Source organism: Tachypleus tridentatus, chromosome 12 (assembly GCF_004210375.1).
Source record: "Tachypleus tridentatus isolate NWPU-2018 chromosome 12, ASM421037v1, whole genome shotgun sequence".
Lineage (NCBI taxonomy): Eukaryota > Metazoa > Arthropoda > Merostomata > Xiphosura > Limulidae > Tachypleus > Tachypleus tridentatus.
The window spans coordinates 97,396,427-97,423,498 of record NC_134836.1 but is presented as its reverse complement, the minus strand read 5'-3'; the positions used below and the strand labels follow the sequence as shown (position 1 = coordinate 97,423,498).

At 33.9% G+C, this 27,072-nt stretch overlaps 1 protein-coding gene and 1 long non-coding RNA gene across 5 annotated transcripts in view; one reads left to right on the top strand and one right to left on the bottom strand.

The window, feature by feature from the left end:
- LOC143234094 (uncharacterized) overlaps positions 1-27,072 on the top strand; it is a 48,416-nt gene that overhangs the window by 16,486 nt on the left and 4,858 nt on the right. Inside the window, exons 3-5 of one of the 4 annotated variants that reach the window (XM_076471156.1) lie at positions 14,698-14,901; positions 25,314-25,543; positions 26,479-26,633. In XM_076471156.1, coding sequence (XP_076327271.1) covers positions 14,698-14,901; positions 25,314-25,543; positions 26,479-26,633 — 589 coding nt within the window. Of the gene's footprint in view, positions 1-14,582; positions 14,902-25,313; positions 25,544-26,478; positions 26,634-27,072 lie in introns of all 4 variants that reach the window. The other 3 variants (XM_076471153.1, XM_076471155.1, XM_076471154.1) reach the window with 3 other exon arrangements.
- On the bottom strand, positions 208-13,342 carry LOC143234096 (uncharacterized). Its single transcript, XR_013018517.1, has 3 exons — positions 13,234-13,342; positions 11,045-11,132; positions 208-325 (listed from the first exon to the last, which is right to left on the bottom strand). It is a non-coding gene; the product is annotated as an uncharacterized LOC143234096 (long non-coding RNA).

Here is a 27,072-nt window from a genome sequence, read left to right as displayed (position 1 = left end):
AATCGTACAGCAGTGTACTGAATCACACAACATAGTGCATGTGACAATGGACTTTTATATATTCCTAAATACATGTTACAAGTAAACATACAGCACTTAGGCCTATAGCAGTATATCGAATCAACCACACAACATATTAACATGAACTTTTTAACACCATAGTACATATGATCATGTACTCTCATTTATTCCAAAACATTTCTGAGGAAGTAAGTGACTGCCTAGTGGGTTGATCTAGCCAATACTATAAAGTCACCAGGCCTGAGGTCAATTTAGTAATGGTGAGTCAGTAGCTCCTTGTTCTGGGGAAATCCCACTCAGTGGTCTACGTAATCAAAAATATTCTAATTGAGATGATCAGTACTTTATATTTCTGATTTCACATTAACATACACAATTTTGGTATGGCCAGTGGGGGGATACATCCCCCCCTCTGTATCCATCCCTGCAGAGAAATCCAATGTTTTAAGGATTGTCACAAAGGCGCGTTGAGTAAAGCAATGATTTTTTCATAAAAACAATAAAAACTACTTACATGGGGTTTACCAACCTGCAGATCTCTTTATGAGGAGATTATGAGAATTATCATTTCTACTGGCAACTGGTGTTACGATGCTTTAATATAAACTACAAAAAGTAATTCTGTTCCAGTACAATGGATGCTCGAACTGGTGAACAATCCAACACACTCCAACATATTATGATTTGCAGGTTCAGTGCAAAAGCTGTTGATTTTGTAAAGATTGAAGCAACTGATACGACTTTGGGCTTTTTAGAATTATCTGAAAACCTATCTGTTGTAAACCTACAGAAACAGGTATAATATGCCCAAGAACATCTGTCTGAGAATGGACTGTACGTTATATTATTTTTAGTGAAAAACTTAATCTTCCCCTTTTAAAAATTTAGCTTCACCATCTTTCAATTAAGGTGTACTCTTTTTGGCTTCAAAATAACGTTCAAAGTGACCCATACAAAGCTCATATTGCTCGTATCGCGCATTAGCAAGGGTGATGTGCACACATAGCATCCGCAGCGTGTTTATGGGGTTCAAACAGCACAAGGAATATAAACTAGGCGGATTTAAGGTTGTGAAGGCCCAGGGGCAAATAATTTTTGTGGATCCTACATCCCATATCATTTTACAGAGAATAAAATTATCAATGGGCTCCTATTAAGATCATGGGTCTTGGGGCTGAGCTCCCCCTAGCCCATTTTCCATAAATATGCCACTGAACATAGATTCACTACACCAGCTTCCAATTTCGCTGAGTTCCGCAAAGATCGAAGGTCTAAGTAATTGTAACGAGAACACTTAGTTCACGCAATATTTGAAATGTTACGTGAAATACAACTTTCTAGTTATCTTTGTGGTTTCTAAAATTTGTAATACATGTAAAACATTCAAGGAGTGGTTAACGTTATTATAGATACTTGCCTTTATTTCATTAGAAGTAAAGAAACATGTTATTAACAACTTAATGTTGAGGGCGAGTAAATCAGTTATGTGTTAATTGATTCTTTCTAAACACATTAGGCATGGCATAGCCAAACGCGTAAGGCGTGCGACTCGTAATCCGAAGGTCGCTGGTTCGCGACTGCGTCGCGCCAAACATTCTCGCCCACCCAGCCGTGGGGGCGTTATAATGTTACGGTCAATCCCACTATTCGTTGGTAAAAGAGTAGCCCTAGAGTTGGCGGTGGGTGGTGATGACTAACTGCCTTCCCTCTAGTCTTACACTACTAAATTAGGGCCGGCTCGGTGCAGTGGGCTAACAACCTACTCACTTAAATACCTGTTAAAGAATCCGCAAGCGATTGCGGCCCAATGTTTCTTGATGGAATCTAATGGTGATAACCAACTACCTAACTAAACACATTACTAAATCATAGTGGTGAAAAATTATTTTAATAAATGACACCCAAAGTTGCTACTTGCAATCTAAAAAGTAAATTGAAAATAAGTGTGTTATTATCAATAACCAAAATGAACAGCTACCTTGTAGTATTTAATAAACAAAGTATTTAACAAAAGGTTCAAATTAATTTAACATTCTCAGTAGCAAATTAAATAAAAACACTTACTTATTAAAACACGCAGACTTAATGTATTTGTGGCGAAAGAGGTTTTTTTTGGAAGTTGATAAAAAAATTCAAAACATTCTTTTTTTTAAAGATATATAACATTCCTTATGCGCATGTGCAAGGAATCGCGAATTGTTACGCTGAATAAATAATGCAAGTTTATTACATCTTTGACGTCAACATCTGGTATAATGGAACTGATGTAACATTTTGAACACGAAAAGATTGATTGTTTGTTTTTTGAATTTCGCGCAAAGCTACTCGACGGCTATCTGCGCTAGCTGTCTCTAATTGAGCAGAGTAAGACAAGAGGGAAGACAGCTAGTTATCAACACCAACCGCCATCTCTTGGGCTATTCTTTTACCAACGAATAGTGGGATTGACCGTCACATTATAACGCCCCCACGGCTAAAAGGGCGAACATGTTTGGTGCGACAGAAATTTGAACCCACGACCCTAGGATTATGAGTCGAACGCCTTAACCCACACGAAAAGAAAGGTAGATTCGTAAACAATTAGTGATATAAACAATAAGTAATATGATAAGAATGTGAATTTTATGTTTCTAAGAAAATAAAATGAAAAAAGGACAAAATTAAAAGGTCATTTAGAAACAAATCTAATAAACAGATGTAATAAACAAATCTAATAAACAGATGTAATAAACAAATCTAATAAACAGATGTAATAAACAAACCTAATAAACAAATCTAATAAACAGATGTAATAAACAGATCTAATAAACAAATTTAATAAACAAATCTAATAAACAGATCTAATAAACAAATCTAATAAACAAATCTAATAAACAGATGTAATAAACAAATCTGATAAACAGATGTAATAAACAGATCTAATAAACAAATTTAATAAACAAATCTAATAAACAGATCTAATAAATAGACCTAATAAACAAATCTAATAAACAGATCTAATAAACAAATCTAATAAACAGATCTAATAAACAAATCTAATAAACAGATCTAATAAACAAATCTAATAAACAAATCTAATAAACAAATTTAATAAACAAATCTATTAGTAATTTGCAGAAAATCTCTTATCCAAGGCTGTGCCTAAAGCAATTTCAAGAATAATCTGTAGAAAAACTATTCTCAGAAGTTTCATATAAAACGATTATGAAAGCAATCTGTGGACAATATTTTCTCTAAGATTGCTTCTATTTCAGTTTTTAAAATAATCCGTAAAAAAGTCATTTTCAAAAGTTGCATCTGAAACAATTTTGAAAGTAAGCCATGAAAAAACTCTTCTCAGAAGTTGCATCTAAGACATTTCTGAGAGTAGTTTGTTTTGAATTTCGCGCAAATCTACTCGAGGGCTATCTGCGCTATATGACGCCCTAATTTAGTAGTGTAAGACGAGAGGGAAGGCAGCTAGTCATCACCACCCACCGCCAACTCTTGGCCCACTCTTTTACCAGCGAATAGTGGGATTGATCGCCACAATATAACTCCCACGGCTGAAATGGTGAGCATGTTTGGTGTGACGGGTATTCCAACCCGCAACCCTCAGCTTACGAGTTGAGTGCCTTAACCACCTCTGAGAGTTGTCCATGGAAAGTCTCTTCTCAGGAGTTAACCCGAGAGTAATTCACGGAAAGACTTTACTCCGAAATTACATACAACACTTTGTTCTCATAGACTTATTATTTTATACCACTAATTATAATTTTGGATAACCACTAAAGTATTTTTGTGTCGATTTTATGATACTACTAAACGACTGGTTGGTGTTTTGTAATAAGAAAAGCTGGGAGCCTAAGTCCTTCCTTTAGTGAACTTTTTTCGTCAAACTTCTTGTTTGTCATGAAAGAAAAACAATCAGATTTTGAGGAAATAAAAAATATTTATTCGATTTAGCAGACGCAGGGAGCTCAGTTAGTTTCTAATTAAAATTCTCTTAGAAAAAAAAAACGTTTCAGAGTGAGCTTTGGTTGTTTATATTTTCGAAATGGGATTTGGTCATTAAAGGTTTCGGAAGGTATTTCATTCACTGAACGTTTCAGAGTGGACATTGAGCACAAAGTTTCAGAGTAGACATTAACCACTATTTCTTTCAGGGTAGACTTTAGTCATTAAACTTTTCAGAGAATACAATGGTCACTAACCGTTTAAGAGTGTATATTGGCGATTAAATGTCCGAGGATAGACTTTGGTCAATGAACGTTGAGGACAAACTTTGATTATTAAATGTTTAACCAAAGTCCGCTTTCATTACATAGACTAACAACAGTTTAGTTCATGCTTTTATTGTTTAACAACATATTATAAACGCCATAACACCGATAACATCCCATAATAAAACCTCACGCCATAACATTCAACAATAGTTCCTTAAAAAGAACTCTCTACAACATCATATAATTGTTAAAAACACTATAACATCGTATAATAGTTTAAAAAAATCTTTACACAACATTTGTTTTGAGAAGAATAAATTCGTTACACACTTTAATTAAAATTCCAGAGATGCAACTTTTGAGTGGATTGTTTATTCTTGAACTTCATTAGAACGTTTAGATTATTCGTGTGGCCATCATCAGGTAACTGTCTCTATTGTGTGAAATACCGAGTGAGAATATTTTTCCAATTTAAAAGTCCCTCCAGTGGTACAGCGTTATGTTTGCGGACTTAAAACACAAGGAACCAGGTTTCGATACCTGTGGTGAAGAGAACACAGATAGCCCATTCTTCAGCTTTCTGTTTAACTACAAACAAACGCATAAGGTGACACCTGTTGTTTGATTTAAATTAGATTTTAGTTTACGAATAATTAATACTTATTTTATTTTACTTCTATTAATGTTGTTCTCGTTGCATAATATTTTAGAGTTGTTAATGTTAAATGGATGTTGATTCTTTGTGTTGTGTTCGTTAATGTGTGCTGGAAGATTGTTATATTCTTTGATTGTAATGCTTACGTTGCATCCTGGTTCGCCTACGTCAGTGCTAGTATATGGATTGTATTAATATTTACAGACGTTGAAATTATCAGAATAAAATGTCTTTAGATGATCTTTAGTTTTATGCAATGAGAACAATATTAACAGAAGAAAAATAGAAGAAGGATTAATTAATTAATTACTCGTGAACTGAAAACCTAATTTAAATGAAATACAGGTGTCGCCCTATATGCTTTCTAAATTGGAACGAAATGCTCGTGTAGTATTTCACACAATAGATGACAGTTAACTGATGATTGCAACACAAGAAGGAGAAAAGTTTTAATGAAGTGAAACAAAAAATAAGAATAATCAATCTCCTCAAAAGGCGTATCTCTGAACTTTTATTTAAAGCGTATAGCATGTTTGTTTTTTGAATTTCGCACAAAGCAATTCAAGAGCTATCTGCGCTAGCCGTCTCTAAATTAGCAGTGTAAGACTAGACGGAAAGCAACTAGTCATCACCACCCACCGCCACCTCTGGGGCTACTCTTTTACCAACGAATAGCTGGATTGACCGTCACTTGTAACGCCCCCACGGCTGAAAAGGCGAGCATGTTTGGTGCGACGGGGCTTCGAACTTGCGACTCTCAGATTACGAGTCGAACGTCTTCACCCACCTGGCCATGCCGGGCCCATATACCATGTATTCAACATATATACCACTGTTTTTCAAAGAGGAATATGAGATGATAGTACTGATGTATCTCAGGATGGCTGGTATGGGTATTAATACTTTCACCAAAATAATAAAGCAGGGAATAACGTTTTGACCTTCTTAGGTCATCTTAAGGTTAACTTGAAGATGACCTAAGAAGATCGAAACGTTGTTCTCTGCTTTATTTTGGAAAAAAAAGTATTAATACCCATACCATCCCTCCTGAGATACATTTTTACTTCAAGTAGATTTATCGTCATCGCGAGATGATAGTTCTGTTGCTAAGCGATGACGTATGTTTTTGTTGAGCGTCATCAGTAACAGGAGTGGAATCAAAAGATAGATAGATAGGTAGACGCTGGCTCGAAGCGGGAACTGAAGTTGAGAAGCCCAACGTCTAACTCATTTGGTTATTTCTCCTAGAAAACGGTGAAAATTAACTATCTAATACTACATTTCATTAATTATTGACTCTATATTAGAAAAGAAAACATCACCACCAGCTCTGATGACAACTGAAGTCGCACGACTTGTAAATAGTTAATCGGTATAAACCAGTTTTTCAAGTTTAATCTTATGACCGTTTTAGTTCCTTCACAGATTATCCTACAATATAGTTTCGGTTCCCCTTAGCCCTTTGTTCCATAGAGCTAGGGAACACTCCTTAGGGATTTTCTTATCTGAGGGTCGGATCTCTTACGACTCGCCCTCAACCACTTTCAACATTGATAGAGTTTACCAGTAACTTAGAATGTTTAATAACTTTATTTTACATAAAAAATATTTTTCCCTGAGTTAAAAATGTTAGTAACATAAGCAAAAACAGCATTTGCATACACATTCAAATAAAATGATAAATTATTAATAAATAGGGTAGAAAATAAAGATCTAAGCGCTAACCTATAGATTTTTGTACCATATTCCACATTATATAATTCTTCTTATGTTTACTCTTCATTGCAAATACGACACTTTTAATTTAACAATCGCTAAGGTTTGGTTTGTTTTGAATTTCGTGCAAAGCTACACGAGGGCTATATTACGGCCTAATTTAGTAGTTTAAGACTAGAGGGAGGGCAGCTAGTCATCACCACCCACCGTCAACTCTTGGGCTACTCTTTTACCAACGAATAGTTGGATTGACTGTCACATTATAACGCCCCCACGGCTGAAAGGGCGAGCACGTTTGGTGCGACAGGGATCCGAACCCGCGCCCCTCACATTACGAGTTTAACGCCTTAACCCACCTGGTGAAGCTGGGCCATTATATATGTACTTATTTAATTATTACAATTTATACGGTTACAACCCATCATGTAATATATACCGGATAAAGGGTTTTAACATTTCTTCTAGTATTTCTGATTTACAGCTGTATCATATTCGTTCTTGAATTATGAGTATACACATCTCCGTCGTCATGAGGACGAAGAAGGAATATTACATGTTCTTACCACTTCGTAGAAGACATTTATTAAAGCATATTTTCTTCACGGTATAAAAATGGTAAAATAATTACGCCCTATTGAATGGAGAAATATGTATCCCTTGGACATTTTGACAGATTATTTAAAGTAAAATTGTATCTAAAATCTTATTAATATGCTTGACAGTTGTAAATTCGTATCGGTTCACAAATAATGTTAAAGCAAGCGTGTAAGTTGGATATTTCTTTTCAAACTGAAAAATTTCGTAACATATTACACCGTAACACAAAATAAATTTTAGTTTCTATAAATAACAAAAATGAAACGGTCGTGTTTTCTCCTGTTTTATTTGAGGTAAGACTCGGTGCACCGTAAGTAGTATATTTGCACACACATAGTTTTCATGAATTCGATATTTTAATAAATGAGATGTCCTCACTTAATGTATATTTCATTAATTAAATATTGTGGAATAATAATATACTTTAACGGCAATACTCAAACGTGATAAATATTGGAATACAAAAGAATATTTAATTAATGAAAAATAACTTACATGTAGATATCTCCATACAATTAAATATAGAACTAACGAAAATAGTACGTCATAATAGTTAATTTGCGCGCGCAGAGGAATATTGGGAAGGTGTTTGTAGTCTCGTCATGACTGTTGTGCCCATGTCAGTGAAACCTGAACTAACAGTACAGTTTTTTTCCCAAAGACTAAAGTAATTTAACAGACTGTCGTACGTAACATAAAAGGTATTTATTTATATAGTATTTATAAAAAATGACAAAAATAAATAAATAGAATACAGCTTCCATTTAAGTGCCCCCCAGCGGCTCAGCGGTATGTCTGCGGGCTAAAAACCGGGTTTCGATACCCGTGGTGGGCAGAGCACAGATAGCCCATTGTGTAGCTGTGTGCTTAATTCAAAACAACAACCTTTTGTAATTAAAGCCCCCCAGTGGCTCAGGGGTTTGTCTGCTGACTTACAACGCTAATAACTGGGTTTCGATACCCGTGGTGGGCAGAGCACAGATAGCCCATTGTGTAGCTTTGTGCTTAATTCAAAACAACTACCATTTAAATGAAAATATTTCTTCAAACCGTTTTACTTTTCGGGAAGAAACGTCTTTTATCAAATTCACAAGAAAAGTAAACAAACAAACAACAAAAAAAGAATAGTTTATATACTACTTTGAAGTTAAAGATGTGGGTTTTACGTGTTTTAAAACGCTATACTTTGTAGAATATCACATTTAATGTGTCTGTGATCACACTTACCCTATTGATTAATAGCTGTTTATAGTTTCTTCACAAAGTTTAAAGGCTTAGAATTTCTAAGAAAGATTTTGTAAACGATGGATCGAATCTTCGTTTGTAATATTTGTTTGCAAATATAGAGAGCTGATTTTTCGTGTTAGCTATGTTTTTTCCTTGTCCTAGATAGTTATGGTCTAATAGATTGAGAGATAGAGCCCATTATCTTTCATGTGCATAACTGTACGTACCTTACGTAGAAAATAAATGACGAATAACCGCTACTTAGATAAGTCTAAGCGCTCTCCTCCTAGTTTTCTGTACTGAAACTATGTACATAGGATACTCCATCGCGTATATTTTCCCAGCATTAAAAATGGTTTCCTGTCAAACCTTTTCTAGAGAAAATGTTATCAGTTGTATAACGAATTTTCAGTTTACAATATTGATGTTAGTAGATTGGAGACGTAATCAATTACAATATATGATTAAGAATTGGAATCCTTTGACAATATAACGAAAAATAAAAATTATAATACAACATAAGCATGGGAAAGACGTCAGTTACACGTGAAAACAGAAACTTTGAACATGTTGTAACACTGCCACTAAAGAGAGTTAACATTTTTGTGATTGGGTACTTTATGTAAAAACGATGTTAGAGCCTCGGTCATTATGGAAAACGTTCCCACACCCAGTCATGCTCTAATAACGACCACGAATCTTGACAATAATCCTTCAGCGAAGTTTCAATAGCAGAAAGCTTCGTCATAAGGTTGTCACGTTCAAAGCATGCTGTTCCTTCCTGGATGCTTTCCACAACTGACCAATATATATGTATGTATACTTAGTGTACGAAGACTACAGTTTCCTAATATCTATTTCAATATTCCCATTGCGCAAAATCCATAGGTACTGCATCTGGTGTCTTGACCAACATTTCTTCATGTAGAAAAAAAAATGATAACCTATTTCATTCTTCGGCTGTTGTGGGTATGCAACAACTGAACGGATATTTCGTGGAAGCAACTTGTGTACACGTGTTTTTTTTTATAGTTTTTTCAAATAAAGGCTGTTTTTTATTGCGTTGTTTATTATTGCCTGGGATACGTGGACGACTTTTACTACAGGTCATTGTTTTCTGAACTTTCACCTGTTACAAGACGCCAAACTTTGTTTATCACAATTGGTGTTGGATTTGTCGCAAATCTATCTCTTTGGGTGTTCTTGGTTTCTCACGTTGTTCTCTATTGCTTTGTTTTCGGTTGTAATTAAGTGCAAGGGATATTTCCATATCGTAAATTGCAGATTTCCTATCCTAACACAACTTATAGTCTGAGGGTATAGATATTTTGCCTGAAAAAGGCTGTTGCATGACCTTCCCAAAAGTGATCAATTTTCGGTATCATCACACTATTTATATAATGTCAAACAATATTTCAATGCAGATATGATACATGTTTATTTTACTGTCGTTTTGTATTGTCTGTGGTTGCCACATGGCATATTTTTTTCTGATTTGTATGATGCAAATCGTTTTAGTATAACACACTGGACTCTTTGTAAACCTGAGGATAATGACAAAGCTAGTTAAATGTGATATTCAGAAAAGTAACCATATTAAGATAAAAGTTATAAATGCATAGTAAACCAGCAGGTCCAGGGTAGTTTGATTACTAGATTTAGTAAGGCTCAAACTGGCGTCAGATTAAAAATAAATGACACAAAGTGTCCATTTTATTTACATAACTATGAACAGAGTAAAACAAAAATAAACAAGTATACATAAACAGAAATATACAGTAAATATTGCAATAACAGGTAATTTGATATAGAATTAGATCTAAAAATCTCTTTGTAGAACGAAAAACATTTGTGAGACTAAATAGCACTGTTAATATTATAGTACAGTTAAAAAAAGACACAACAACAACAGTATAAAGATATAATCTCGATACTTTCAAATTGTAGCAGCAACTAAAGCACAGTTAAATTACACAGACCCAGCATGACAACAACAACAGTATAAAGATATAATCTCGATACTTTCGAATTGTAGCAGCAACTAAAAAACAGTTAAATTACAAAGACTCAGCATGACAACAACAACAGTGTACAGAAATAATCTCGAAACATTGCAACAACAACAACAATACAGGTTCACAATTTCCTTCAGAAATTTTTAACATGAAATAGAAAACACGTTATACCACATAATTCAGTAACATTGGAACCGCACTAGAGCAAAATTAGTTGTAGCTGTAAATCCGAAATAACTAATCGTTCCAATAAACTATAAATATAATAATCAAATGTATGTTAGTTACACGTAGCGTAGGGAAACATTTCACGTTTACTGACATCATGGAACAAACACATTAAAACAAAAGTAATAGAAAATCCCAAGAAGACGGGTCATCTTATTGAAATAATTACTGTTTTCCTTTTTTTATGTGAATGATCGAGCGTTTTTGATTCAGCGTGTTTCTTACTGTGAGGCTTACAAACATTAAAACTTTACTATGCTTAACATGTAAGTTAAATAGTTTTAAAGAAATATTAGAATCATCATAACGACAAAACTTACAGGTGTAATTTGTAGTCAGTGGATTTCCATTCTCAATACTGAACCGTAGTAGCAACTCACCTTTTGGTATAGATCAGAAACATTACGTTGAAGATCCAGTGTAAATACGGCAAACCCATTGCAGAATATCACAAACTGGAGTCACACGCTGTAGTGAAATGTTACAGAATGAAGTCAGAAAATTTTGAACACCAGTAACAAAACAAATTCACAGTTAATAAAAATAAATGAATCTTAAAGATAATAATATATTGAAAGCTGGAACTTAGAAAAAACCGGGAAATAACAATTCGTACTACGTACAATTATATATGTTGTGCTAAAAGGAACATTTATTACCCCATGGTTATGAAAAAGGCCCCCAGAAAAAAAATCTCAGTCTAAATATTGAGCTCTAGACTTTCATGGGATTTGTGTGAACATTTGGTCCAATATTATGCACTTTCACAGCGTGTTCCAGTGCTTTGTAACTGTTTTATGTTTCGCAAATATCGGAGAAACATATGAGAAGTATCTAGTTGGACTGGCACGGAGCGTCCTTTCTACAGTGAAAAATGATGCGCTCTACTGATCTACTTCCATTCATGGGGTCAAGAAAGTATGTCCCAAATCTGGACTAGACCGGTGTAGATTTTCTTTCAGGCCTTTTGCAACTTTTGTTCTTTATTTATAATTTATCTGTACTGATGTTTTTCGTTATCGTTCACTGAGTACCGTGATGTTTGTTGACTATTTACTGTCGAAAGTAGCCAGTTCTCAGAACCAAATAAAGTTGCTGTATTACATCCACGTCACTTATCTTTCGAATTAAAAAGTGCTTACTTATAGAAATTAAAAAATAAATTGTATCTCAAGTGCTTGTCAAAATTTTTTGTATGGTATATCGCCAATAAATGTGTGAAGACATGAATAAATAGAGCATTAAGCATACACCCCCCTATTTACTATATGGTGACAAGAACAAAGAACGTCATACCTCTACTTTCTGATTACTATATGGTGACAAGAACAAACAGAATATTAAATGCTACACTCCTACTTCATGGTTACTATATGGTGACAAGAACAAACAGAATATTAAAGACTACACTCCTACTTCATGGTTACTATATGGTGACAAGAACAAACAGAATATTAAAGACTACACTCCTACTTCCTGATTACTATATGGTGACAGGAACAAGCAGAATATTAAACGTTACACTCCTATTTCCTGATTACTATATGGTGACAAGAACAAACAGAATATTAAAGACTACACTCCTACTTCATGGTTACTATATGGTGACAAGAACAAACAGAATATTAAAGACTACACTCCTACTTCCTGATTACTATATGGTGACAGGAACAAGCAGAATATTAAACGTTACACTCCTATTTCCTGATTACTATATGGTGACAAGAACAAACAGAATATTAAAGACTACACTCCTACTTCATGGTTACTATATGGTGACAAGAACAAACAGAATATTAAAGACTACACTCCTACTTCCTGATTACTATATGGTGACAAGAACAAACAGAATATTAAAGACTACACTCCTACTTCCTGATTACTATATGGTGACAAGATCAAACAGAATATTAAAGACTACACTCCTATTTCCTGATTACTCTATGGTGACAAGATCAAACAGAATATTAAAGACTACACTCCTACTTCCTGATTACTATATGGTGACAAGAACAAACAGAATATTAAAGACTACACTCCTACTTCCTGATTACTATATGGTGACAAGATCAAACAGAATATTAAAGACTACACTCCTATTTCCTGATTACTCTATGGTGACAAGATCAAACAGAATATTAAAGACTACACTCCTACTTCATGGTTACTATATGGTGACAAGAACAAACAGAATATTAAATACTACACTCCTATTTCCTGATTACTCTATGGTGACAAGAACAAACAGAATATTAAAGACTACACTCCTATTTCCTGATTACTCTATGGTGACAAGATCAAACAAAACATTTAACGTCACACTCATACTTCCCGATTACATTTAATATGAGTAAATATCACGAGAAAACTTCTGTCATCCGTTGGTCACATTACAAGCAGTATGCCACAAAAATATACTTAAAGTAAATGTAACCCTTCCCACTGTCACGTGACTTCTGTCAGCTGGCTATATTTGGTTGGGTGCGCGTACCACATATATCTCAACGCGTGTTAAAATGACTCGGGTTAGGAAAATAATTCTACTATGTTAGAAAATGCTAATACTAACCCACATTCATGCGAAAACCATCCATTACTATTTTCGTTATATCTTTAGTATATTATTTTAATACTCGGTGTATTGACTGTAACAACGCCCGGCGATTTGTATAACTCGCGCCTATCGTGTATCTCAGAGAGAGTGAAGCAAAGCGAAAACATTAACTACAGATTCCACGTAGTTACAATGTAAACAGGCGAAAGTAAATATTTTATTTGTTGCCAGGCTATTAGTTTGACTGGTGCATATACACCTACACACGTCGTTGTATTCAAGTATCTTTACAATGAGCACAGTTTTGAAATGATTTTTTGTACGTCTGTGTCTGCTACATTTTCTGCATGACTCTTTGTTTTATATCACGTGACGCATCTATAGCTTGTTGTGTCGTCTGCTAATTACAGTCTCCAAACGACAACTGACACCGCGTCCCAATAGGGGTCGGGAGCGAGACCATTTATGTTTCAAGGTTGCTGGTAATAGTATTGATGCTAGCCTCTGCCAGCACAGAAAACAGTTTAAATAAGGTATTAACTAATTATACAACATCATATAATGAATATAGTGTGATGTGACTACTTCGGCTAAGAAGTATTGATTTATATTTTAAGATTTAATCAGGATTTGTTTCTCTTCAATTCTGACGTTAGGGCTCAAGTTTCTTATATGGAACTGCTGGGATCGATATAGAATATTAGAACGCCCCTAGCGGTTTTGTGCTCAGTGTATATTTACTCGTTATTTGTGATGAGGTTCCACAAATGTTTTCTACGCCCAGCTGTGGAGATAAATACTGATAAAGTTGCTTGTTATTTATGAAGGTTAATTCACGTCTTATGAATTCACTACTTTCGGTCATTTTCTTTGGACCCCTTGTTTCATATCCGTGTCTTTTTTCTCTGAAGTTTTATTACTGAAATTAGAAAACTTTTGAAAACGTACAAATTGTACTTTTTTTTACATTCAGTCACTGTACTATCTTTTAATTAAATGTTATCTGAATAATTTAGTACCAGTTTGACTAACAGCGTTCTCTTTCAGCTTGTTCTTTGCCACCAGGTGTTTTCTTTCTGTTATAGCATTATATCTTATGTACAAACCTATGCTTGCGTCATAGTTTTGCAAAGGAGCCGAATTACTATTATTAGTAAAGAATTAAAAAATATAAACAAATAACAGGTTATCTAATGTTTGTGACACTGTCGGAGAGTCTAGTATTTTCTCTTATGGCCAACATTATGAGATAAGATATACAATAATTTGTCTTTGTCAAAAACCTCTTTATTGGCTATAAGTAATTCTTCGTAGCTTGTGCCTAAAATAACTTGACGTAATACCACTTGTTTGATATTTGTTAGCAAACTAGAGTGTCTACGTTTTATCAGTCTATTTAGCCAATTGCAACTTTGGCGACTCTAAAGATGGCAGGTGACTAAAAGACAAGTCATAAATCGATTTCAAAAACCATTCAAGATGACCTCTGCTGAATTGGAATCAACATCTAAGGCTGTCAGACCTGAAGCCACCACGCTAAAGAAGGGGTTACTATGGCAACAAAGAGACAAATTTTTCAGCCGCTGGAAGGAGCGCTATTTTGTGCTAACTCTAGATTACCTAGCTTGCTTCAAAAAAGGTTCAAAAGTGGGAACTTCAGAAATGGGGAGCTTTCAGTTTAAGGTAAGTGTTTCTTTAAGTTCTCTACTAAACGTAAGTTTTTTTTTTCTTTTACAACATTTCTCGATAATTGTGTCGTTAAAAATGTGTATATTTCTTCTAATTATAAAGAACATCAATACTGCTAAACGTTTTTGAATCATAGACATTCCGAAGGACGTTATCTTAATTTTTATTTTTTTTTTTAAAACATAATTTTTAGGAAAATATATTTAATTCATGCAATTGTTATTCACTCCGTTAGATGATACGTAAAATAGCAAATTCACTGTAACTGTAATACAGCTAAATTTTGCATTAAAACGTCACCAAAAAATATTTTACACTATTTCAATGATTTCCTTGGTTATTATCAAGTTTAGTTGAGAAACATTTAGTGTTTTCTGGACGTGTAAAAAAACAATAAGTTTGCAACAAACAATTAACTTTTTGCGTCTGCTTTCATAATCAACAAAGAATGCGAAGTGCGAATTTTCCACGAGAGATGGCTGTCACCTAGTAATAAAAAACTTGTTTGTTTGTTTTGGAATTTCGCACAAAGCTACTCGAGGGCTATCTGTGCTAGCCGTCCCTAATTTAGCAGTGTAAGACTAGAGGGAAGGCAGCTAGTGTTCACCACCCACCGCCAACTCTTGGGCTACTCTTTTACCAACGAATAGTGGGATTGACCGTAACCTTATACGCCCCCACTGCTGGGAGGGCGAGCCTGTTTAGGGCGATGCGGGCGCGAATCCGCGACCCTCGGATTACGAGTCGCACGTCTTACGCGCTTGGCCATGCCAGGCACAGTAATAACAAACATAATCAACAAATAGTTTCTATAACAGTAGCTTTTAGAAAGGATCTTTACCAAGCTAAATCATTACGTTCGTGATGCTCAAAACTCCGATATGATATAATAATGAGATAAGATGAAAAGCTATCATAATAACATATAAAAAAGAACCAAGTCCAATCCGACATCTATCAGTGTTTCTTTGTGTATTAAAAATGGGTGATGTATTAATTTCTGTCACAATGAAGCATTTCAAGCGATAGACTTGCCATAACTTCCAAATAATTAACAATTAACAGTATAATTAAATTAATAATTAACAAAATCATATTAGAAGTTTATAAATATAATATTTATTTTGACACAGTATTTGTTGTGCTTGTAAAAGAAAAAAGGTATATTTGCGATTTATTGGAATAATTGATAAACGTAGTGCCATGATTTGTTCGCTCTTATTTGATACGAATTATTTATTGTGTATAATATTTTGGTAAAGAGGTAAACTCATGAAAATCAAGAAAAATACAAAAAATCACCAACATATATGAAATTATCTTTCATTTTTTTACAAGAATAATTTCACTTGTAAAATTTATGTTAAAGCGATTTGACTAGCAATAAAAGATTCAACGTATTTTCTAAACGATAATTTCTTAACAAGTGTTATTTATGCTTAATAGATGACGCTAAAATCACTACACATTTTATTAGTTTTTTTTTACCAAATACGACAAAGTTTTATAATAACTGATTTTTTCATTCATTTTTTAATTATCAATGAATCAACTCTGCAGATAAGAAATTAGTATTTGATATTACAATGTTAACAGTAATTTTTTATTAATTGTGCCAGGCCTTGAAACTACATTGTTTCTCTAGGCCAGGCGTGTTTTACGTCAAGCAAACGTGATATATGTTTAATAGATGATACCATAAACATCTGGCTATTTTACCTCATGAGAACCAGCTGAATAGTTTCTAAGACATTAATATTTTTATAAGCTGAATTTTACTTGTAAACAGTAGTAACAGCTTCAGAATAACTAAGTACATGCTTAAATTAACACATGAAAACTGATATGACTAACTTATAATTTACTTTGCATAAATCCTGTATAAGTAGTAAAAAATATTAATATGGATTTGTTATTGAGTGATAGTGAATTATGAATGTTCTCATTTTCCTTTGTTATATAAAACGAGTGTTACTCAAGGTACTAATCCCTCATTTGTTTTGCACTTAAGAGTACAAGATGAGAAATACCCTATAACCAGAGCGCTTTCAAAAGGTGGCCATTTTTTCTTAGGGACAAACCTATAGTGCAAGTATATCTAAACAAGATTTCTTCCCTCACATACAGTTTTGTAAAGAAGTAAGGGGATTCATCTATCATCCACTTTTCCTTTTTTTTTTTTTTTGTTGTTGTTAGTTCTTGTGATAAACCTTTCACATATTCCTGCTGTTAAAGTATAAAACAGTTTTAGAAATCACGGGAACGTGAGATGTCTAGTACTCGTTGTATCTGTAGGTGGTTTAGTGTCAGAAGGTGAACACGTATCTTGACGTCTAGAACCTTATCTAAAGCTTCAGCATAACTTGAACAATATTAATCAAGATTTAGAGTAAAGTAAATCATGATTGATTTGTGAGTGAGTCTGTTAGTTAAGGAGTAATCTATATAAAATTTAATCTGTTTGTTGCTTTCAACCAGAGTTAGTTCGGTACTGTCAGTTATGAGTTTATGTTTGTGATGAATTATAGGAGATATGAAAGTAGCAACTAAGTTGAATATCTGTTCAGACATTGTTTAGTTGTGAAATCAGGCCTAGCGTTAGCAAGGTACAACTGGAACTTCTTGTTGAATTTTACGTAAGGCTATAGCCGTCCTTAATTTCGAAGTAATAGACTAGAGGGTAGGAAGCTAGTCAACATTTACTCACAGTTGAGCTACTCTTGTCAGATCGAAAAATGAGATTCGACCGTCACTTTTATAATGCATTAACGGCATAAAAGTACAGAGAAGATTATTTGGCAGTAATGAAGTGCAAACCTGTAACCTTAGAGTGAAACTCCGGCTTGTTAGCAACTGGGTCAGATTGTGAAAAAAAAAAAAAAAAGATTTCGTTTTCATTAAATGGAACAGATTTTGAATTCTTTTTGTACTAAATAGTTTTAAAAAATCCGACAAACAATAGGAACCGTTACAATAATATTTCACAGAACGTCGTTTTTGGTAAACAGGACATGAAATACTGAATGTGCTGGTGTTTATGCTATGAAATATGATCGTTTTATAATTCACAGTTATTCACATTATGTCAAAGTCAACATATAATTTTTAATATTGCTACGCCAACTAACTTTTTATTGCGCTTTTCTACAAAGTCACTTAAGAACTTAAACTGAATGTTGGTCGAACGCCTTAACATAAAAACGAGTATATTGCTGCTGAAGAGTTTGAATTTGTAGAATAAATTATAGTTGAATTCTGAAAAAGGTATGTACTGTTTCATTTGTGGTATTAAATTTGTATTCACTAATATACATTTCGACACAGGAGTGGAATTAGGCTCTCGGGACTAGGGAACAATCTTAGAGTGAAATGGAGAATTACAGATGCATCACAAAGTAATATTTTTGTGTTGAATATTCCAAAATAGACAAGAGCACAGCAAAAACACAAGATACTGATTCATATAAATATATATTTTTAAACTAACACTTTATATAATAGCTATACCTCATTTGTTATTAATTAGTGTCAGAAATTGGCGAAACAAACTTCAAGAAACTCAAATAGATGTCATAAGCATGTCATAAGCATGTCATAAGCATGCTGGCTGCGAGTTTGATGTCTCTTGATGGAGTAACTTGAAACTGGTCTAAAAAAGGATAATAAACCGCAAGTAATGAATTATGAACATCAGTCATAGGCATTGACTATTAGAAAAGGATTTTACTGATTCATTGAGTGGACTACGTTTTTGGGAGGGAAGCAAGCTATAGTTTGATTAGGTTATTCAATAACCTGGCTCTACTATGAGGTGAAACTACAGAAACCTGTGGTTTGAGAAAAAACAAGATAAAATAAGTGGACTAATTTAGTGTTAAAACATAACTGGCATTTGCAATGAAGGAAACTCATTCGCTGTTCAACGGATGTATTCATTAACAAATGACTGTTGTAGTCGTAAAGTCGAGCTTAGCTCGTTTGATGACTATTATATTTCTTTGTTATCATAATAACAGAAATATCAGTACTATATAAGACCCCTATACTACAAGGGTTACGTATATGACACTTTTGCACTGGAATTGGAGCAACTGCTTGTTGTGGTAAAAACACAAGTGTAGAAGACGTTGTTTCAAAAGTCTTCTGTTTTTAACTTTTCAGAGAAACAAAACAGTTTATTATTTCTTAACATATTCATCAGCAATTACGAATGGAGAAGAAAAATCACCACATCTGTATCACCACAGACACCTACATTTCCAGTTCTATCACCGAACCTCTGTAAAATATGGTAGAATTCAATACATGAACAAGAGAGCAAATAAACAACATTTGTGATCAGATAACAATTAAATAAAATACACAAAGATTGTAAAATATTTTAAACAGAACGGTTATATCTCTACCTTATCAAGAACTTCCTGAAGAAAACCACAACAGAAAAACAAACAAACAGAACAACACTACTATTATTGTTAGACTTACATAACTGTTTAACTTACTACGAGTGTTATGGTTTAGATGGTTTAAGTATAGCATGAGTGTCAAATTTAATTATTTTTAGAAACGATAGCCTGTTATAGGTTTGTTTATATAACTGTTTATGTGTTCTACTTTGTGTAGTTTAATTGTTGTGAATTGGAGATGATTTGATAATTTCGTCATGTTACTAGAGGTTTTCTCGTAGTTTTAAATTAAGTATCATTGCATCATTATATCTCATAGTGTGTGTATCATGCTATAAGTTCACATACAAAATGTAGTTCAAGTTGGTGAGTTAGATAGATTTAGACTCCGTGATTGTGAGTTTAGCCATAATGCACATTTAGTGGCGATTTATAAAATGAAATTATCAAAGGCTGTATTGTAATAACAGAGCAGAGAAGAAGAATTCGCATTGTAAAATTGTGTTCTGAAGTAGCTGAACCAGTCTGCGTGGACTTTGACGAAAACAGAATTATTTAAAGCTTTGAATAGGACTGTGGTAACTAAGAATGAAATGAACATTCGTATATAGCTTTAACTTATTTCAGTATATAATATTTCAAAATAAGTAGACTGTGTTCTGTTTATTTATTGTTGAAAGTTATCGCCAACAAAAGATATATCCTACTACTTACTTCCTCTACATGCAAAATGTCAGTGAAAAACTCATGTGCATAGTCAAATGTTCAACATAGATGTCCTATGAAAATCATACAAGACAGTAAGATTGATTTTAGTGAAAACCAACAAGAAATTTTCTTATGAAAACCAGAAAAACGTACTTTATGAAATTCTACGTCCCTGTAACGAAACATACATTGGAGAAACGGGAAGACAGCTCGGGATAGAATAAAGTAAAACTGTAGAGCGTGAAATGTGAACTTGACTCAAAATTAACTGAATAAAAACTAAAATCCTGAACACAGACAAATTTTAGTAGAATCTTTCTGTATCAATATAGTAAAGGCTTCACTAAACAGAAATTCCAGGTTAAATGTGAACATCTTGTAGCAACTACTGTTTGAAACCACATGCAGCCATTCCACCAGTCAGAACTAGGAATAAATAATCAATAACAAGACATCGCCAACAATCCACCAGGATGCTATAAAAGACCTGTAGCAGCTTCTACTGCTAAGATCTTTATTGAAACCGTTAAGGTGATGACTGACACCAGGAGTTATATTTGTCGGACTACCAAACGACTTATTCCCCTCCAAGAAGTTGTGAACTTTATCTACAAGTATAAACCTGAAGTTCATTTCGTTCTTAAGTATATAAGAAGAGTACGAAAAGGAAGTTTTCTCCTATAACCTTGTCTCCTGAAGACCTACAGAACATATATGAGCCAATCATGGAAATATATCCCACCCAGCCTACATATACTTTTCTGAGAAACGTAAAGCAATCCTTTATCATTGAAGAGGTAAATAAGCCTTAGAAAAATACAAACACAACAAAATGCACGCAGTTCGCTGATGATTTCAAGAAACACAGGAAATCCATCACATTTTATGAAATTTGACATCTTATAAAAACAAACAGTAGATTTCATTCTTCCCCACGGATGCTTTCTTTACTTTTTCATTTTACAACTGAAAAACCTTAACGTAAACCACGACTTCCAACCACCATACCAAGCAAACAGTCCATGCAACATCAGCACTGACAAATAAACCAAGAAACCTACCACTGCAAAAGAAGCAAGCAAAGATCAATACATTTAAACAACAAACTAAAGGAAGAGAAAAACAAGAGACAAGATGATTCAGAAGACACATACAACAACCCAGGAAACTGGAACATCTTACTACCACCAAATAGCAGTAAACCAGAAAACCTAAACCCATTTATTTTAAAAGAGTATATCAATCTAAACCACTGTGATAGCTCAACTTTTTCTATGACCTTCTGTCTCTAAGTAACGAACCTACCAACGAGATGTTTGGCATGTTAGCTTTCTTCTGACGCCCCTCCTCAGTGATAAAGATGGCAGATCCCCCTTTAGTCAACAAATTCCATTCAATCACTTCCTTTTCAAGACGACCACAAGTTTACAAGCAAATAAAGTTGATATAGTCATCTAATGCCTGTCAATCTTTCTTTTAATAATATATTCATGTAGCTCTAATTCCTGTTTTGTTTAACCAGCTCTAGTTAGGTAGAATTTCTGGCGCTTAACTAGTAAAAATAGGCTTTGCTCAAAGTAGTTCTGTCTTTTCCTATATCACATTTTCCAGGTACATGACTTATGGATTCCATCTTCCTGAAGGATCATAAATCTGACAAGGGCCATTGTTTTCAAGAAATCAGATTTATGTAAAAAAAATCACCCCTTCCTTATCACCCCTTCCTTCAGTTCTACATCTGTAGTCAGTTTAGTCATGTACCAATTCATTCAACATTTGCTTCACACGAAACTGCTCGTTTAGACATAATAAATCCCAAAGCTCTCCATGTTTAAGTTTATTTTTGACTGTCAACCTTACTCGCGATGTGAAGAGAACAACAGTGTACTCATCATGAATATTTTGCCTAAACAATCTATTAAGGATACTTTTGCAGTTTCCAATGAAATGAACCATTCTTAATATTAGAAATCTATTGAAACCTTTGAAATGGGCATTGGCCTTTCAACAACTAGAATCTTTTTCTGCTCAAATGACAACATTTTTGGATCCAAACTGGTACTAACCTTACTCATACCCAAACTTCATTCGAAGTGCTTGCTACAATAATTTTACAAAGTTCCTCTTCCTTTGCTATCTGCAAATCAAAACATAAGATTTATCTAAAATTTCAGTTGGAGTCGATCTCCAATCTGACCTTAAATTATCTTCACATGATTACCTGCTACACTTAAACGTTTTATTGTTTAACATGTCAGGGCACCCTCTCCTTGTGCTGCTTCTGTAACATGCCAGGGCACCCTCTCCTTGTGCTGCTTCTATGCCCTGTTGGATTCCTTGCTGCACCCTTTTATTTTTAACAAAATATTTGATCACTGCATAAAATATATCTTTTTTACATTTAACTCCATTCGTTTCTTTCCATTAAAAATATGCAACACACAAAATCAGCTCGTCGAGTTATATGTTATATGTTGTTTATTTATGAAAGCGTTTAAACTTAATATTTAACTGAAAAACATCATACCTTCCTGTTTCTATTTAGGTTATACCACAAACGTTTTGGACAAGTCTCGTACATCTTACTAGTACAATAACAAATTAGTTATACAAATCACAGCTCACTTTAAAGTGTCGTGTAACAATTTCCCCAATTCTGGAAAAGAAAACTGGCTGGACATAGTTTGTACTAAATTTGTTTGTAGTTAAGCACGAAAAAATACAATGCGCTATCTTTGCTCTGCCAAATTTGGACTGTAGTCCCCAGACATACTGCTGTGCCACTGGAAGCTGTATAAATTATTATAACACAATTGAACATAACAATATTTTACAGATCAAATTTGTTTATTTTAAAACAAAACCACCATGGCCACCCCACCATGGGGAGTCAAGCCCCGGATTTTAGAATTTTAAGTCTATAAACTTAAATTTTCCCAACGGGAAATCCCAAAGTATTTAATTTTTGCTCATAGTAATATGTTTCAAACTGACAGCATACATAAAATAATTAAGAAAACTTTTCTATGATTCGTGTTCTTTTAAACAACCAATACACAGGTTTTCCTGGAAAACTAAGTGTAGCTATTATAAGACACAACAGCTGTTTAAGAACAAAAACCATAGAGCTTTCATATAAAGCGTTGTCGCTTTCAGTATTAAAGGTTGGGAAAAGGAGATTTGTGTTGACTTCAGATGAAGTGACTTCTGTTGGTACTTTTTCCTTTCGTTGATAACTGACTATCTGGATCCATGTGAAAGTGCTTGATGGTTTATAACTTTAGATCTGTCTTCTTGATAATGGAAAATGAAATCTGAATGACAAGAATCAAGCTAAGATTTTTTTTACAATACAGATATGCATCAGTTTATTTTCTTTTGCAAACTTAACATAATGTCTAATTCGAATACAACTAAATAATATTTTGAAGTAATTTGTATATTCTATATAGTTTAGTGTGTTGGGTATATGCAAATATATAATGTGTTAAAGGATATAGTAATGGGTAGAATTGATTTTGTTTGTTTCAGACTTTAGCTTAGTAGTTCAATTTGTAGAGCTTTGGTTTCAAATGAACAGTGTAAGGAGAGGTTTAGGGTAGATTTATTTAATATTCTGATAATTTACAATATCTTTCATGCCGAATGATAAGTAAAGTGTGTATTAATTACCGTTAAATGAAAGAGTCCGCAATTCGATACAAAATTTTGATAGATTCATCTTTTACAAAGGGCTCTGTACGTTATATTAAAACAAATTTAAAATATCTAAATCGGCAAGTTGTGTGACAACTACAGTCAGTATGAAACAACAGTAGAATTACATGTATCTGAATTAGATTTTGAAATTTTTTGGCACCAAAAATTGACCTTTTTTGTATTAGGCATGTATAAAAAAACAAACAAACATGCATACACTCAGATCAAAAATATGGGAAAATCCTTTCATCTTAGTGACATTGTAAAGCAAACGAATGTGGATTAATGTTATGTTTCCATGACTATCCAGAAAGAGGCTTGCAGCAAGCCATATTACTGACTTAATAGGCAAATTGTTGTGTCGTATAACTGGTGAGAATTCATGGAAGCAAAGTTCAGTGAGAAAAAATATTTAAGTGTTCCATGCAACGATATACAACATATTCAAGAACGGTATTTATCTAGAAGAACGGCCAACAGATATTTGTTATAATTATACGACCTATTTAACCATTATATCTTCACTCGTTTGGAGAATTAAATAGATATTCATGCTATTCCATATAAAAACATACTGGCCACAAGTTGCTAGAAGTTATGCCTATAGTTATTAGTGTGGTTAGGTTGTTGAAACAGATGCTGGGAAGCCAGCAAAAATGAGGAATGTGCTGTGAACATAACAGTTTTATGATGGAGTCTTTGACAATACAAACTATGTTGCAGAGTTATTTTCAAGATCCTTGGTTATTAGATTGTGCATGATTGCACATGGTGATATGGACTTTAACAATGTGGTGAGGCTCCAAGATTATTTTATAACATACTCAACATTTGTAAGTTATAAATACTCAGTTGAACTTTGAAGTTTAGTTTGAGAGTTCATGATAGATTAACATAAACGCAATATATCATTCAATATTTATAAAGGCATGGGTACAATGCTTGAATGTATAGCTCATTTGAGACATTATGCAAAATTATTTGATATGTTTTTCAAGTCTTCGACAAAACAAAGGAGAGACAAATGTCTTCACTTTTGGAACGATTTATATTTCCTAATGTCTATATCAGCAGAACATTGCTTTGTTAAAACATTCTATACAACAATGCTCAGTTTGTAACTTTTATAGTTTTTTAAAAGTATAATTTGTATATTTGTTTACTACTTTTATGCAAATTTTACTTGTTTAAACATTAAATTTTGTATTTCAGAGCTCTACATTCATGTACTTATTTCATATCTTATAAGAAAGTCACACGACAAATCAAACTGATAAGACCATTAAAGCTGTCTCCCCTCTTTACTTAATACAAACTACGAAACATTAAGTTTATAATATATAAGAAACCCCTCACATTCAGAAAATGATGAATTACGTTAAACTAAAAGCATAGAGAGGTTAACAGTTTCTAAATATTTGTCTATTTTTTAACTTTCAACTAAGGACTAAGACCATTTATAGTTCCAGATTTATGTGTCTTTTGAACTGATTTTTATCATATACTGAAAAAATTGCTTATAAATACTGTGATTTGTAGAATAAAATTATTTAGGATTTGTATGCAAATCTGGACAATACTATTTACTGTTAGGTTAATCTGGCTGATGTCGATGGCCTTCAATGGGCAGATAAAAAAAGAGATGGAGTAATAGCCATCAGGGTAGGGCAAGAAGGACAGTTGTTACTATGGACACCACAAGGCTTGGATGATTGGATGTTTTCTTTGCGAGATGCTATGAGTCGTAGTAAGGGCAGACGAGAGGTTCTCCGGAAGTCACAGACTTTAGTTCCTCAACTTTCTGATGTAGGATTAACAAAAAGGTATGGAAAATTATTCACGTTATATATTTTAAAACAAGATTTATACTCGAGTCTCGCATGGTGTTATGGATTGAAAATGTTGTTTAAACTATTTTTATATCATTAAATGACAAAGACAAAAATAATATTAGTCAGTGCCCAGTCGCATCAAAGCAGTTTAGTTATTCTACATTGGTTTACAATAGAAAACAAAATGGTAAGCTGTAGATAATATTATCGAGATTTAGAAGAATATTCAGAATATTTATATCTAAAGGCTGGCTTGTGGTGGAACTTGGAGACAATAGCATAAAAGTTCTCGAGTTTATTATTTAGGATATATCATAGGCTTTTGTTAAGAAACAGTCATTTTTATAAGAGTGTGACAGACTTATTGTTTGTTTGTTTGTTTGTTTGTTTTGGAATTTCGCACAAAGCTACTCGAGAGCTATCTGTGCTAGCCGTCCCTAATTTAGCAGTGTAAGACTAGAGGGAAAGCAGCTAGTCATCACCACCCACCGCCAACTCTTGGGCTACTCTTTTACCAACGAATAGTGGGATTGACCGTCACATTCTACACCCCCACGGCTGGGAGGGCGAGCATGTTTAGCGCGACACGAGCGCGAACCCGCGACCCTCGGATTACGAGTCGCACGCCTTACGCGCTCGGCCATGCCAGGCCTAAGACTTATTGAATGAGTTGCCTTCAATAAGTTGGTACTTCACAAGAATAAATGAGGGGAATCGCTGGTTTTCTGAAAAATAAAGTGTAGGTTTAAATTTTTACTTTACAAGGATAGGTGTGAAAAGACAGCTTTGATGGACTCATTGTCCCTTGTTGTTTGTATGTTAAAGAGAGATTAGCTTATTTTGGTTTACAACTTATGACTGCAAAAAATTAAAATTGACTTTGTAGTAGCTCTGTTCAACTGTAATCTATTATTTAATGTCGCCAGGCATCTGTACACTCTGCAACATACCCTCTCTGATAGTTACGTGGAGAACTCTTTGATGTGCCATCACAACACCAGCAAATACCTCCAGCGATTAGGTGACCTGCGGCCTGTTGCAGAGAAACAGTGCACACCTTATATGGGTAACCGCTCAGACGGTGAGTATTTAAGTTGATTTTACTGGTGTCTTAACATCTCTATAAAATATATCTTACAATAACATCAGTATGGCTAGTTGAGTTCTGTATGTAAATAAGCTATCATTCAGTTATCATGTCCATTTCTTAAACTTCCCATGTTATCGTCAGAAACTACAGAAACATTCACTAAAGCTCGTTAAAATAAGGTGAATCTATTAACTGATGTAAAAGGAATTATTTCTTTGTAATTAAACATTAAACACAAAGATACACAATGGGCTATCTGTGCTCTGCTCGCTACCGGTATCTAAACTCTGTTTATAGCATTATAAGTTTGCGGACATATTGCTGGGCTACTGGGGGAACAAGGAACTTAATGTTAGGAAGTACTCTTCTACCAAGTATTCGGCTAAATTGAAAAAATAAAAACAAAAATTTAGCACTAAAGACGTATATA